Raw genomic sequence first — 15,188 nt, 5'->3', positions numbered from 1 at the left:
GTGGAAGGTGTCAAAGCAGTTTGGAGAGAAAAACAAAGTAAAGAACAACAAAAAAACGATTAATCGATTATTAAATTAGTCATCAATTATTTTAATAATCGATTAGTTGTCGATTAATCGATTAATCGTAACAGCCCTACTTTGAACACAGCGTTTGTCAAGTTCCTTTTGAGATGTGCCTGACAAGAAAATAAATACTGTTTGATGATCTTTTCATCTGACACAACAAGTTTTTTCTTTCTCTCCTTTTTTTTTTAGTGTGCAAAAACATTTCTGAACTTGATGGCCCACATCTCCAAGGAGCAGACAGTCCAGTACATCCTGACTCTGATTGATGACACTCTGCAGGTAAACAGGCAGAAACACTGGTTTGGAACAAACGGGACAGGTATAAATAAGAAGCTAAATTTATATAAACATCGATTGAAAGATCACACTGTTCTCTTCTCAGAAAACACAGATTTCATTCAAGTTTTGCAGACGTTTCACAAATCTATAAAAAGTGGTAGACAAATAGACAGTAATTTTCCACTTTTTTTGTATCTTCCCCAAAAATTATATTTACATTTTTAGAAGGAATATCTTCCCCTTTTTTGAGAGTTAGATTTCATTTTCTTTTTACATCCTAATATAAGAAGATTTTCTCGTTCATTTGCTGCCAACGATACATTTATCTTTACGCTGTCAGTTTGATTTACAAGTTTACAGACCAAATACTCATCCAAGATTTTACTGGACTTGTCACTCAGGAGAACCATCAGAGGGTGAACATCTTTTTTGACTACGCTAAAAAGACCAAAAACACCGCCTGGTCCTACTTCCTTCCTATGCTGAATCGTCAGGACCTGTTTACTGTTCATATGGTAAGCTGMGAGTCACAACATTATCAACACCAGACAAGCCAAGTAAATAACCCTGATAACTTACCTTGACAGCTGTAAGTGTTTTTGTGGGTTAGGCAGCGAGTCAGGTGTAAGATATTGATGCTGTTGTGTTTGCAGTTGGAAAAATGAACAGGTAAAAAGATTTAAGTGTCAGTGCTTGAAGTGGTTTATAACTGCTAGAAGTGGTTACAGACAGGTCTTTCAGTAAATTGACAGGTCACACGTGTTCATGGAAAGAGAAGAGTGCACGTAGTCCTGTCTGACAGAAAAGCCACTTTAACACAGCTATAAAAATATCACCTCTGGCTTGTTTCAGAGAAATTTCAGAGAAMATGGTGCACTTTGGGTTTTTGAATATAAAGAAACAGCAAATCATTAGTTTATGTTCATTGTGCGTTTTAACTTGAGCGTGGGGTCAGTAGAAGAAGGTATGTGATGGTTTTTGTTTTGGTTGCATTGTGTGGATGACCAGGCATGTGTTGTTTAACTTAAAAAAATAAAAGCAGTGAGTTTGCGTACAGGAGGAAGACAAACTGACAAACCCAGTGTTCTCCTAAAAAAAAAAAACTTTAGTCCTGCTACACACACATACACACAGGTGCTATTTTCACACATTTCACAATGTGACAGAGGTGCTGAAATATTTAACAATGATGAGGAAAAAGAGAGAGATAGAAAAAGATAATAACTCAAAGGAAAACTAAACTTCCAGGACTTTTAGAAACTTCTACTTGATGATAGATAAAACTAACTTAGAAAAAATGTTTTAGTTCACAAAACATAAAGTCTGCCTATTATCCACATCTAGATGATTTATTATTATTATTATTATTATTATTATTATTATTATTATTATTATTATTATTATTAGTGTTAGTGTTATTTAAATGTACACAAGTTTTGTACAAACGTCAAGCAGTCTTAGTTTAGGTACGATAATAATTTAAAAACTTACCTGTTTCAAACCATGAATAACCCCCTGAGAAACCAACATTTGTACTGATGCTGCTGCGGAAGAGGAACATGTGACTGCTGACTGTCACATGACAGACCGTGTTGTAGCTGTTAGCACAACACAGCAGCAGGGTAAGCACCTGTTAAAGGGTAATTGTTTAAGATAATAATTTGACCAACGCACTTCTTGTCAGGCTGCAATATATTTTATTTTATTACCCGTGTAGCACTTATTATGTCGACGGTTTATGTTTTCGAAGCAAATAGCACAGTTGTAGGGTTAGCATCCTCAGCTAGCGTTGGTTTCGAGCTAGCCCTAAGCATGCTAACGGTGTTCGTGTTTCGGTAAAAATGATAAATGTGGCTGCTTTGATTGCTTTAAATACTTCGGGTTACAGTCTGGTTACTGTGTAATGCTACTGTCTGTGTATAGTGATATATATTATCCCAGTAGGATTATTCGTAAATAGTCGTGACATTGATTTGGTTAGYTAACATGACCTGCTGACGCTAGTAGGAGCTTTCTCTGTTAGCTTCCCAAAACACAGTAAAAAGGTAATATTACAAATTATTTAGAGCTTTAAATAAGCCTATATAAGCTGTCCACTAGGCCTACCAATCATGACCTGTTGTTAAGAGTCTTTGCAATGAAACTAAACCTACCATATCAATTTCTGTTGCTTGTTTTCCCACAGGTGGTGTTTTTAATTATATAAACTCTGTAGTGAACCTATTACAAGATGGATATTCGCGGGGCTGTGGACGCTGCAGTCCCCACCAACATCATTGCTGCAAAGGCAGCTGAGGTTCGGGCCAATCTGGTCAACTGGCAGTCCTACCTGCAGTAAGTTCATGAACAATCATTATTATCATGTTCCAAATTATTTATTTACTTCCTTACTTTTTTGTTGATTCTGTTTCATTCGGCATATAACAAAAATGTAGAAATGGCAGTACATGTACTGGTGAATTGTTTTGTTTTGAGGCACTTATGTTACAAATTCGGCTGCTAACATTAATGTGTCGATATGAAATAGGTTTTTATGTCTAGTTAAAATGATATGTAACTTCTTTGTTCCATATAATATTCAGCACATTTTTACTGACAAAATTGTATTTTTGCGTTGTTGTTGTTGTTGTTTTTTAGTATTATTGCATTACAGTCAAAGCTTAAACATGTTATCAACYCATCTGACCTGTCAAATCACTCTTTCTGAATGTAACTGGGGAAATAATTGCAGGTCTGTTGCAGTGTGATTTTCTAAAAGCAGCTSTCCTGATAACCCTGCACTGTGATTCACTGTCTTGAGTGATACTTCCTCTTTTAACTCAGCTGTTTCAGTAGAACGGTTCAAATTTATGACCCATAGCCAATTTTTTTAAACCACTTTATGTCTGTGTCCTGAAGTTTTTATTCTGTCTATAAGCACATCTTTGCTGTTGATGTTACAGACTCAGCTGTGTTCATCTAAACTAGAACACGTCACATGTCGATGCTACTTATTATTGCTTAAGCTGCCTTTTGCAATTTTATACATCATGTCGGAGTTAAAAAAAACCCACAAGTGTGTCAGTGGTATGCACGCTTTTATCTTGCGTCAACAGTAAAATTTAAGATTCTTTGTGCTTTTTCAAGTTCAAGTATCATTCAGCTGGATTGGTGACTTGTTTCTTATAGTCTCCAGAGACAAATAAGTACAAAGAATTTGAATTGACACTGAATTGCAGCAGTGTTCTAACATTTAACTGTCATGATATGTTTGCTTGGCTTGCAGGAGTCAGATGATCTCTACTGAGGACTGTGAGTTCATTAAGAAGTTTGAAAAAGCCAACTCTGAAGAGAAACAACTCATTTTGACCAAAGAAGGCCACCAGGTAGATATTCCCCTCGCACTTTCTGCAACACCTGTGTTTGTCAACGTATTGTGCTTATTCAAGCCAAACCATGGCAGTATGTGACAGTTGCAACTCTTAACTTTGATATAACACAAAGTATAGAAGCGTTAAAGTGTTTTAGGGCCCTTTCAGATACAGTGATTTTAAACAATAAAATATTTACCATAATGCCTTTGCCAACACATGAGAGAGCTTCGATTTGAAAATGTTTGACTTTCTCGTTTAAGCTGTGTTTCCTTCCTGTACCCAACACTTAACACGTCCTTCTTGATTCAGCTTATTTTTTTAAGTTATCATAAAGCTAAAAGATCTCTGCCAACTGTGAAAATAATTTTTATAAAGCTTTGAACTAGTGCTGTACAAATGATTATTTTCTAATCGATTAATTTAACGATTATTTTTTCGATTAATTGATTATTCTAACAACAAATCTATAAGTTATTCTGATGTGAGTGCACTGGAAATTTAAAATGTTTTCATCAAATTAACAAGAACAGTTCTTTAATATTGTAANCAGCCCCACAGCATGATGGAACCACCACATGTTACTGTAGGTAGCAGGTGTTTTTCTTGGAGTGCTGTGTTCTTTTTCCTCCATAACGGCCCTTGTTCTGCCCAAATAACTATTTTAGTTTCATCAGTCCACAGCACCTTATTCCAAAATGAAACTGGCTTGTCCAAGTGTGCTTTAGCACACCTCAAGCTGCTCTGTTTGGGATGTGGGCGGAGAAAAGGCTTCCTCTGCATCACTCTCACATACAGCATCTCCTTGTGTAAAGTGTGCTGAATAGTTGAACGATGCACAGTGACTCCATCAGCAGCAAGATGATGTTGTAGGTCTTTGGTGCTGGTCTGTGGGTTGACTCTGACTGTTCTCAACATCCTTCACTTCTGTTTACTCCAGATTTTTCTTTGTCTGCCACTTCAAGCTTTGACTGGAACTGTGCCTGAGGTCCTCCATTTTCTCACAATGTTTCTCACAGTGGAGACTGAAAGCTGAAATCTCTGCGATAGCTTTCTGTATCGTTCCCCTAAACCATGATGGTGAACACCCTTTGTTTTCAGCTCATTTAAAAGTTGATTTGAGACTCCTATGCTGCCGCTCTTCACGGGTCACTGAACTAATCAAACCAAATTTGAGTTCCAATAATTAGTTCTAAAGGTTTTGAAATCAATAAAATAACAGTGCCCAAGTTTATGCACCTGCCTAATTTTGTTTAACCAATTATTGCACACTTTCTTTAAATCATTTAAACTTCATTTCACTTCTCAAATATCACTGTGTTTGTCCCCTATATGATATGTTTTACTGATTTTTTTTTAATCCAAACAATCATGATTTATAAAGCTAAATCAGGAAAATTAACAAGGCTGCACAAACTTTCGCACCCCACTGTATATTAACGTCCAGTCAATACCATTTTCTAACAAACTCCTGTGTGATTACAAACATAACTCCTAAAATGTTTGGAAGAAGATTAAATGGTTTGTGTTTTACCATTAACATGACATTTTATGGAGCAATYCAAACAGAACATTTAGGAACTTTGCAGTTAGGAATTGATTTCTTATTAGCAGTCACTTACAGGTATTTTCTTAGRTTAGTTTACAGCTTCATTAAACTGTGTTGTTTCCAGTACTAACTAAATATATGATTAGCGACGCAAATGTGAAATATAAAAAAAAATCRGCACATCTTTTACCTATAAAAAAMCCCATTCCTGGTGAAAATGCTCCTATTTTGTTGTATGCATAAGTCTGAGCTCAGAACAGTGTTGTAGTAAACAGTATGTCTACAGAGGTCTGCTCTATTAATACCTATAGTTTGACYTTAAAACTTAACTGCAGCATGGTATTTTTAGGAAAAGACACAAGATGATAAAGGGGTAGCATACAGAAAATAAAAACAATAAATAAAACAAGTAGTTTCACTTGGTAAATAATTTTTTTTCACATCCATTAATTTTTAACAGCCATTTCTGTTTCTAACCTTAGCAAGGCATCAATAATTCCTCACAAAACAACCTTCTGCCTTTTTTTTCTCAGAAAATGGTAATTGATGTAATGATCTGTCTGCCACTCCTGAGTCCAAGAWTGACCAGTTAATGACAAGCCTAGTAGCATGACGGGGCGCTCACAGACTAATTAAGAAAACCGTCCTGATGGTTTCCAGCAGGTGGACACAATGTGGCTTCAAGTGTGTGACACAGCACTTAACTTGATCCAAGCGTCACGCAGAGTCTAGCTTTTAGATTTCAGCCTCAGTGTTTCCACACATCCTCCCTTTTGCAAGGTGGTAATTGGATATCAGAATTTGTTTCTGTCTCATCACAGGGCAGGCAGCATTTACCAAGCTAAAATTGTTTATGAGTTATTAACTTGTCCTCGGTAATTTTTTGCTTTAGATGGAAATTGAGCTACAGTCTTTACTGTTTTTTTAAAGCACTTCTTGACGATCTTATAAACAACACCTCTTATTATCTCTGTGTGTGCTCAGACTTCAACTCGCTTATCTCTTTTTTTATATGTGCCTGGAATTTAAATCAAAGACCTTATCATGTGGAGTGCCAAGGACAAGCTAAAGTTRGCACTCTGCTTTAAGGTTATTGTCACAGTAGTGCTCTTTCACAAACAATGCGGTAAAACAAACCTGCTATAATTGGTCTACAAGTTTATTCAGTCCCACTGTGGCTACATTGAACTTGTCAAAGCAACCAATACACTACAAAGTGTTAACTATTTGAGGTTGTTTCAAARTAGTCTTGATGCATTTTATTAAGGCTGTGTTTAAAATGTCTGTTGTCGGCAGACACGCGCACACAGAATATAAAAGCCTTTCTTTAATATGTTAGGCGGCGAGGATCATCGCTAAGCTGGCTGCCTGGGGYCGTGATCTGATGGAGGGAAGTGATCTGAACTACTACTTCAACTGGATCAAAAGTCAGCTCAGTTCACAGGTATGAGAATCCAAACTGAACTGAAAAGGTTTGAATTGTAATCTAAATTATTGGGATACTTTTAATTTGTAAAGTTAAATTGAGACAGTACAATACAGTACAATGTCTGTGAACAAAGTGCATTTTCAATTATTGATAAACTATTTAAAAAAGTGTTAATGTTACTATTAAAAGTTGTTAAATGTATTTCTGTAAAGGTTCATATTTTTGAGAATATACTTTACTTTAGCTTTAAAAAAAATATGAAATCCATTGGAATTTGTCACGTAACATAAATTAACATCTAATTTTGTGGCCGCATGTACACACAGTTGACTTATTTTTTATGTCTCCTTTTTTCGCAATTGCACACCAATACTTTCTGCTTTAGACTCTTAATTCCTCCTTTTCATTATTTTTAATGCATTCCTTTTTCCAAAGATGTTAATCATTTAATTAGCAACAAATATTCAGAATTTCTGTCAATGAGTTTTTTAAATGAATATTTGTTCTGTTTTAGATTCAAAATAAAATCTTTATTCAAGTTAATTTGATGAATTCATTTATGCTGGTTTTCATCAGACTGTCTAAACCTTTAAATGGGCTAATAAGGTCTTACTAAATGCTGGTTTTGCCTGCGAGACTTATTGCACCAAAGATTTGATGGTAAAAGAAACACTTATTGATTTTTCAGTTCTAAACATTTTTTGAAGCTTTATTTTAATGCCTTTTTTTTTTATTTAAAAATTTTCACGTTTTTGCCAGTTATTTACCCAAACGTCTTTATAGAAGTTGCGTTTTGATGATTATTTTCCCTCCTCAACACATCCAGGGAAGGAATCAGTGTGCATCTGCTGTTCCTGGTTTCGTCTGTGGTCAAAGCACATTCTGCGTGTTTCTCTGTCGTTGTGACTCAGCTCAAAGTGATGGATTGCACTTATTTTGTTTATCTTTTGTTAGAATCTACATGGTACACAAACAGGAGCAGGAACTATTTCCCCCAGTGAAGTGAGTATGAGTGAAGTGACTCCCGACACCTGAGGGGGGAAAAGAAATAGAAAACAGCAGGGTTTGTGAATCAGGCTTTTGCCTGCAGTGACTGGACTCTCAGGTCTTTTCTCACCCATCTCCTTGTTGCACTCCAGTGTTTCGTTAATAATTCCAGATAGTTGGAGACGCGAGTCTGTTGACACGAGAAAGAGCCCTCCATTTAGACAGCATGATGTTTGCTGCCACGAGTTGGTCTTAAATGTACTGGTGGAAAATGCATGCTGGAAGCCCATCCCCCCTAATGCTGAAGGCGCATGACAAACAGCTTTCTTTGAACATTAGACTAACGAGAGAAAATTGAAATAGCATTTGCACCGCAGCAGCAGCAGCATCCCACCATCTTGAATCTCATACTTTTCCAAGCATACCCCAGTTATTCTGAGAAGTGCGCTCAGAAATGGTGTCCATGAAAGCTATCTAATGACCTATCATTTCCTTTTCCTCGGCATTTTCAACCAGGGAACGTCTGCCCCTCTGCTCTTCTGTCTCCATCGCTGCCTGAATCTCTCACTGGACTTGTGATTTTACTCAGTCTTTCCTAAATAACAGATTAATATGATCTATTTTTCCCTCTTAGCTTCCTGCTCTTTAATCTCACTTTACATTCTGCTCAGGTGTGATTGGACTCCTTCCCTGCTGTTGTATTGTAACGTTTTGTGTGATCTGGCATGTATTGGTGTATACATTTGATTGACTGCATGAGCGCTGCCTCAGGTTTGTTACGTGATGCTAATGCAAACTTTAGACTGGTCTTTTGTGTGTTCTCTCTTTTTTTATTCCACTGCTCGACGTTTCAGAATCGCTTAGAAACACTTAAATGAAAAATTTAAAAGTCAAAGCAACTGGACTTCTATTCTGCAGCCGAAGACGTTTCCCTTACCGTCCAGGGAGCTTCTTCAAGTCAAAACTGGACAATGCAGCGAAATGTCTCAAACTGCAGAATAAAGACTCAGTTGCTTTGATTTTTAGACTTGAGGATTTACCATGTCCTGGATAACCGAGAGTCTACACCAACCCATTTAAAGGACTTGACTTTCTAACTTTTTTTTTTTTTTGCCCTGGGTTTGGATTTGCTTCTGTCTTTTTCAGAGCTCTCAATATGTCCAGTGTGTGGCTGGGTGTCTTCAACTGATGCTGAGGGTCAATGAATACAGGTTTGCCTGGGTGGAGGCTGATGGAGTCAACTGGTGAGTGATGATCCTTTTTGTTCAAGGTTGCTGCAGTTTTTTGMAGTCTATGAAAAATGACACACAGAGGTGAACAAGAGTTTGTCTTTAACCGGGCTGTCCTCGTGGTTTGATATAAACATGCCCCATCTGGATAAGAATATTCCTTGTTATGACTCCGGTAATGTCATAGAAAGTTTTACAAATAAGATGTATTGACAGCATAATCATATTGTATGACACAATGAAGCCCTCATGCAGCGATACAGAGCCGGTAAGTTCTGTACAATGTTCTCTTTTATATCCACAAGTTTCTGTAAAAGTGTCTGTAGGCTGCCATGACAGGCCGCTTGTCCCRTCCCCCCAGTGTCATATTTCTGGTACGCAATGCGAGAACCAGAGTTATGATAACAAAACCAGTTCGTTTTTGCTTTAACTGGCAGCTTGAGCAGTTCAGTCGCGAGTTCGGGTTCARCGTCTGTTTTTGTYGGCTGCCACAACAATTGAAGAAAACTGAGAAACGCTTTAGAAACATTTTGCCTGGAACAAGAAGTAGGAAAGGCATGTTCACCACTGAAGAGAGTTAGTTTGCTCTTTTCATTTTATTGACAAAAAAGCCCACAGATATACGCCCTCATCAGAGCTCTATCTGGGCTGAGACTGGCCACCAAAGGCGGCTYGTCCGGACCAYTGGCAGTCAGACAGCTTCCAGCAAAATCAACTAAAACCCCACATCTGTGCCTGGTGAGTGAAATTGTAAATTTGGTTTGTCCCCGTTTCACTATTTAGGCCTGAGTCACACTACAAGATTTTAAAGCAGTCGGCYGATTTTCAAAGACTGAACGAGCCCACACGTGAAGATAAAAAATCATGGAACTACCAGGTTTGGTCCTACAGTGTGTGGTGTGCAGCCACATGGCAAGAGACAACACACCACACATAAAAAGATATTTCATTCATGAACATTCAGATGTCAGATTTTAAATCACGCAAGACTTTCTGAAATCTCACGATAATTCATATGTCCAAGGAAAAATGTCACGTGACCTCCAGAGAGACGTGAGTTCAGAGTAAATAAACATTTGCAACAAGGAAGAAACAATGTTGATCATTTGTGGACTATTTTTACCAGAGGAAAAACAATTCCATAGGACCCTTATCATCCAGCAGACTTTCTGGTGAGTCATGACAGTTTTTTGTCTTCTGTATTTTGGAGTCCCCTCCATGTTTATGTCACCTCGCTTTCTGATTGGCCACACATCTCATTCACAGACTGAGAGCTCAGGTGAACACTACACACATTGTGACATCGGGCCAAAAAACCAAACATGTTGAATATCTCCRATTTGAGGTCGGAGCGGTCCCGACGTCCTTCCGAGCCGACTAGATCACTCTTARCTCACCACCCACGGTGGGAATATCTGCTATGATTATCTTTAGAGCCATCACGATAATCTGGACTTCCTTAAGATGTCGGAAGGGCAAAAATAGGCCTGATTTTTTTGTAGTGTGACTCAGGCCTTAATCGTGAAGTTCTTTGCTTTTACTAAATGAAAGCCTAGCTACTGTTAGCCTGGATGTTATTTGCAGCTAAGTCTCAAATGTAAAGAAATATTAAGCCTATGGTTAGTAGCCGCATGCTGGCAAAACTATATAAATGGCTTAATTTAACTGTCTTAATTCTGAGTAAGCTGGGAATATTGAACAATCTTCTTCCCAAATACAAACTATTTTGTCTACATGGCAGGATACAAAGATAAAGAAATTAGACCCCAGAGGCTATAAGAAATATGCTATATGCTATTGTTATATGCTATTTTTTATGCTATTTTTGTTTTATCGTTTATTTAAAATAACTGCAGCTGTATGAAACCCTCCAGTTGAACTTTAAAAGTTATAAGCRWTGGTGAAATTTATGTTTAGAATAGCAGGAAAAAAAGGCTAATCAAAATACTTTCAAAAAATTATTACAATTCTGGGGGCTTAGGAACATTTTACTTCTAGAACTGTTGACATTTATGATTTTGCATTTGTGTGTGTCTTTGGGAAAGACGAGGTAGATAATGTCAGTAGTAGCTAACATCGGGCCATAGCTTCTTCATGTCATTGACCCATTCCGTCAGCAGTGACGGCTGAGCCACTGTTAAAGATTTGTTCTTGCCGCTTTTTAAAACACACTTACAGTATATACACCTCTTATGTGTTGGCATTTATGTCAAATTTCAGAAAAAAATACTTTGATAAACAGCGRTGGTGTATCCCCGGAATAGAGTGCAAGCGGAAATATAAAACCAACTTCCACTATGAATTATGGGTAGTGATGCATTATGGGTAGTGACGCAAAATCAGGAATACTGTGAATACAACATTAATAAAATTTATTGTTGTGCTTTGATTTATATTCTTCCTAAACAATCTGATACTAGTCAGCTGCTCTGATTTATATCACTCTTTAAAACAGCTTAAATGAAGTAGACAAGAGTATTGGTATTTCATCTTTTTTATTTTTTGATTTTTACCAAACACACTCAGCACTTCTGTTGCATTCTAAAACCACAAAGCCTTCTGACRTAATGTAACACACCCCAATTAAATATCTGCTCTAGTTAAAGTTCACATCAGACTTCATCCATAAAATGCTGACCAGAATATTTCTAAGCAGACAGTGCAATCGCCAACCTTTGATTAGGCATGTTTCTGGTAATGATGACTCATCTTTTTGTATTTTTTTTTAACATAGATGGATGACTGACTTTTGTTGTGCTTTTTTTTGACAATTCCATTGAGTATTTTTCAATTAAAAATACATTTATGGCTTTCAAATTGTTAATAACATTAGCTAAAGCTGACCTAAAATTAGTCTATTAGACTAATTAGTTTATTAGAGTGTAAACCCAATCGATTATTCCAAATAAATGTCTTTATTTAGCCACAACTGGCAAGASTAAAAATCCTAGCGTAGAAGTCGAACACTGACTACAGCTTGTTTCTTTCTGAGCTAAGCTGCATCAGCTCTAACAGCTACAATATCCGACTGTTTACAACCTGATGACATGCTGTGAAGAAGTACTCTGACAGRCTGATTTCAACCCTTTCATTGCTAKACTWCAAGTGATTCCTGTATTAGTTTTTTGTGCAATTTATTATTAGTTTCTTACTTTGCAGCCTGCTTGGAATGAGCCTAATGGACAGATATTGCTTTCAAGTTTATGCTTTGTGTTTATGCTTTGAGCTGTGCGTTTTTAAAGAAAACCATTCTTCTTACAATGAAAATAAAAACTTACAAATGACGGGTACACTTACTGGATATGTCCTGGAGCGAAATTTCCTAAAGCAAAATGCAGTTAAGGCTGTGTGGSCCTGAAAAGTAAAAGGAGGCTTTGAATTCCTGCTTTTGCTAAAGTGACATTTAGTCAGAATGGTTAATGATGATCACATATTTRACATGGCTCCACTCTTTGTTCTTAAAAATTGATTGTAAAACCAGTCTTACTTCAGAACTTTTGAGATAATTATTGGACTTCTGTATGGTCCACATCTCAGCACTTAACAGCCATTTATCTCTCTGTCTAGTTGTGGGCTTCAGTACTGTACCCTGCATTTTAAGCAACTCATCCATTATCTAAAAACTGTCTGAATGTTTCATTTTCGACTMTAATCAAAAATAATGGAGGTGCAGCATGTAGGTACACAGCTGTGAAAGCTCCTCTGAGTAAACAGGCATTAGTTATAAATGTGTGTCCTCTTGTCATCACTTTGCTCTTATTTTACCTGTTTTAGTTTTTACTTACCTTTAGTGTTTTTTTTTCTTTTTTCCCTGTTTCAGTATCACAGCAGTGCTGAGCAACAAGTGTGGCTTCCAGCTCCAGTACCAGATGATCTTCTGTATATGGCTCCTGGCCTTCAGTCCTCAGCTTTGTGAACAGTTGAGATGCTACAATGTGGTGCCAGCCCTGTCCGACATCCTTCAGGAGTCAGTGAAGGAGAAGGTCACTCGAATCATCCTGGCTGCCTTCAGGGTTAGTGGAGTTTTTATTTTTTCTGAAATTTGTTCCACTTAAGAAAAAGATTTAAACACACTGAACAGTTTACCTATTTTTTTTGTTCTGTGTATTTTACAAAAACTAGAGTGAGTCTAAACTGCGGCTTCAATTATCTTTACTGGTTGTCTTTTTTTCCTGCTATTCTGTTTATTATTTACTACCACAGCTGGCAGCTATTTTCAGTGATAATCCGATTTTCATCAGTAACCAAAACAAACCACAAGCTGATGAACATAGAAGAYTTATCAGCTTGAATAACAGATTTTATTCTGTTGATTAGTAAGAACTGAACTTATAAGTAAATATTAGACTGACATTTAKTCTGTGCTTTGTTCAGAATAAATGAAAAGAAAGTGAACAATGAAATTRTRCTGTACCTGATAGACACWTTTTGTTTGTTTTTAGCTATAAGAGATTGAAAACCGATGTATTGTAAGCATAAAACTCGCCAGAAACGCATGTTTGTCATATGTTTTTTTTGTGCTTAGAAACATGAGCAAACGTTTCAGCAGAAGTGACATTTTTCTTGTGCATTGACCCTCTGACATGCAGTAAATTAAATGCCTGTTGACATAAATTAATTGCCAGTTGTAGCATACAGGTACTGGAAGGCTATTTTATGCCTACTTGTGTTCACCAAGCAGTAATTAATGAATGAATATGTTAATTAAAATTATAATTGTGTTTGGTGCTGTCATGTGGTCACAGTAGAGGAGTTACATACTGGAGTTCTCCCTGGGTGAGTTGTTGAAGTGGCAAAAGAAAATGACAGCATTAAGGGTGGGTTCACACCAGCCTTGTTTAGTCTGCTTTAATCAAACTCTAGTTTGTGTTTGTGGAGGTGTGAATCCRTWATCGAATTCTGATACGGACCAAAAGAAGCAAACTCTCCTTGGTTTTTGACATTTTGTGGGCCGCATGATGAGGAGCCTTAGAATTGGGACRGTACTCTTGGCRGGGCAGTGACGTATGCAGCTGACAAATGYGCACTCATGAGGATACAGYCAATGAATTGAAACACAGTCTCTATKTTTATTTATACTTTAAGGTCAACAGCTTTGTGTTTTTCAGCATAAAGAATTTACCTCCTGCCATAAATTCAAGTTTTTGTATGTTTTTCCAGTTCCTGCACAGTGTTTGAATTTTTGCATTCAACCATGTGTTTAACTTTTATATAAGAAGAGGAAACTGAAAAAATATTCTCTTAAAAAAGACAAATGATCCCATAAATAAAACTTAACATGATTTATGAATCCGCTGCCCTCTCAGCTTCCTGCTGTGATTACTCAGAACAACTGATAAATTTTTAATGGTGTCCTAATCATTGCGTTCTGGACTCTGGTTTGCTGTTTTGAATTATGCTAGGTAATGAAATCCCTGTCATTATGTGTTAACCAAATTGGATCAGCGTGAAAGGCCCTGTTTGTCTTTGCAAGCTAAGGTGCTTTCTAACCATGGGAAGTTGGTGTGGCTGACAGGCAGCTGCTGCATATCTGGAGCTACAAAAAAGAGCTCATAAAAATCTGTGAAATCATTTTTAGTACTAGAGAAAACAGTACGGCTCATAGGAAGATTACAAAAAATATCCTCAGAGTGTTGCTTAGACACACATGTTTATAAAAATATCCCTGCTTTAAACTCACTCCATTGGTCCAGCAAACACTACCTGACTATCCTGTGCACCAATCATATTGATTACCATACAAAATATATTCATCTTGAGTCAATGAATTATGGGCTTGAGCAAAAATGGATTTTTAAATGAAAGCTTCAATGATAGGCTGGCTTTGTCCAACACAGCTACATYACAGCCTCAGAGTCCTTGCTCCAAGTACAATGGTGAGATAAATGGCATTGATTACATGTTTGAAACATGAGGCCAGAATAAGCTGATTTCAAACCCAATTTATATGCCCCCCCTTATTTGTATATGTATGTGTGTGTGTGTGTGTGCGCGTGTGTGTGGAGGTGGGGGCTACTTGTATTTGGCGCCTTTTTGGTATTTATTTATTTAAGAGGGTCCTCATTAGTCTCTGCACAGGCAGAAACTACTCTTGCTGAGGCCCAAAACACACCAAATAAAACACATCAAAACAAAAACAATACAATCAACAACAAAACAAAATCAGTAAAACAAAACAAACTCAGAAACAGCTTTTTAAAATAAAGAAACCAATTTACAAAGCAAAATAAATCTATTGGCTCAAATTATGTATAAATACAATACAGAAGAAAATAAGGGAAAATCAATATTAAATC

General features: G+C 36.9%; 2 protein-coding genes across 2 annotated transcripts in view; both read left to right on the top strand.

The window, feature by feature from the left end:
* Positions 1-258: 258 nt before the first annotated feature.
* The window catches only part of atp6v1h (ATPase H+ transporting V1 subunit H), a gene marked incomplete at its 5' end in the record, with an annotated part of 30,653 nt that continues 15,723 nt past the window's right edge, over positions 259-15,188 (top strand). The window contains 6 exon segments of the mRNA XM_014018366.1: positions 259-348; positions 750-863; positions 6,587-6,691; positions 7,631-7,678; positions 8,810-8,907; positions 12,713-12,905. Coding sequence (XP_013873820.1) covers positions 259-348; positions 750-863; positions 6,587-6,691; positions 7,631-7,678; positions 8,810-8,907; positions 12,713-12,905 — 648 coding nt within the window.
* LOC106524527 (V-type proton ATPase subunit H-like) lies at positions 1,887-3,812 on the top strand. The gene is made up of 3 exons (XM_014018367.1): positions 1,887-1,970; positions 2,534-2,682; positions 3,614-3,812. Exons 2-3 carry the CDS (start codon positions 2,579-2,581, stop codon positions 3,795-3,797), a joined length of 288 nt encoding a protein of 95 aa, XP_013873821.1. The 5' UTR covers positions 1,887-1,970; positions 2,534-2,578; the 3' UTR covers positions 3,798-3,812.

The sequence above is a fragment of the Austrofundulus limnaeus genome, unplaced genomic scaffold (assembly GCF_001266775.1).
Source record: "Austrofundulus limnaeus strain Quisiro unplaced genomic scaffold, Austrofundulus_limnaeus-1.0 Scaffold190, whole genome shotgun sequence".
Lineage (NCBI taxonomy): Eukaryota > Metazoa > Chordata > Actinopteri > Cyprinodontiformes > Rivulidae > Austrofundulus > Austrofundulus limnaeus.
This window is presented reverse-complemented; position numbering and strand designations above follow the sequence as displayed.

Excerpts from the sequence above, each read along its gene's own strand:
- LOC106524527 (XM_014018367.1), top strand. The coding sequence starts at position 2,579 with ATGGATATTCGCGGGGCTGTGGACGCTGCAGTCCCCACCAACATCATT. Across the intron at positions 2,683-3,613 it reads AACTGGCAGTCCTACCTGCA|GAGTCAGATGATCTCTACTG; the intron begins GTAAGTTCATGA and ends CTTGGCTTGCAG.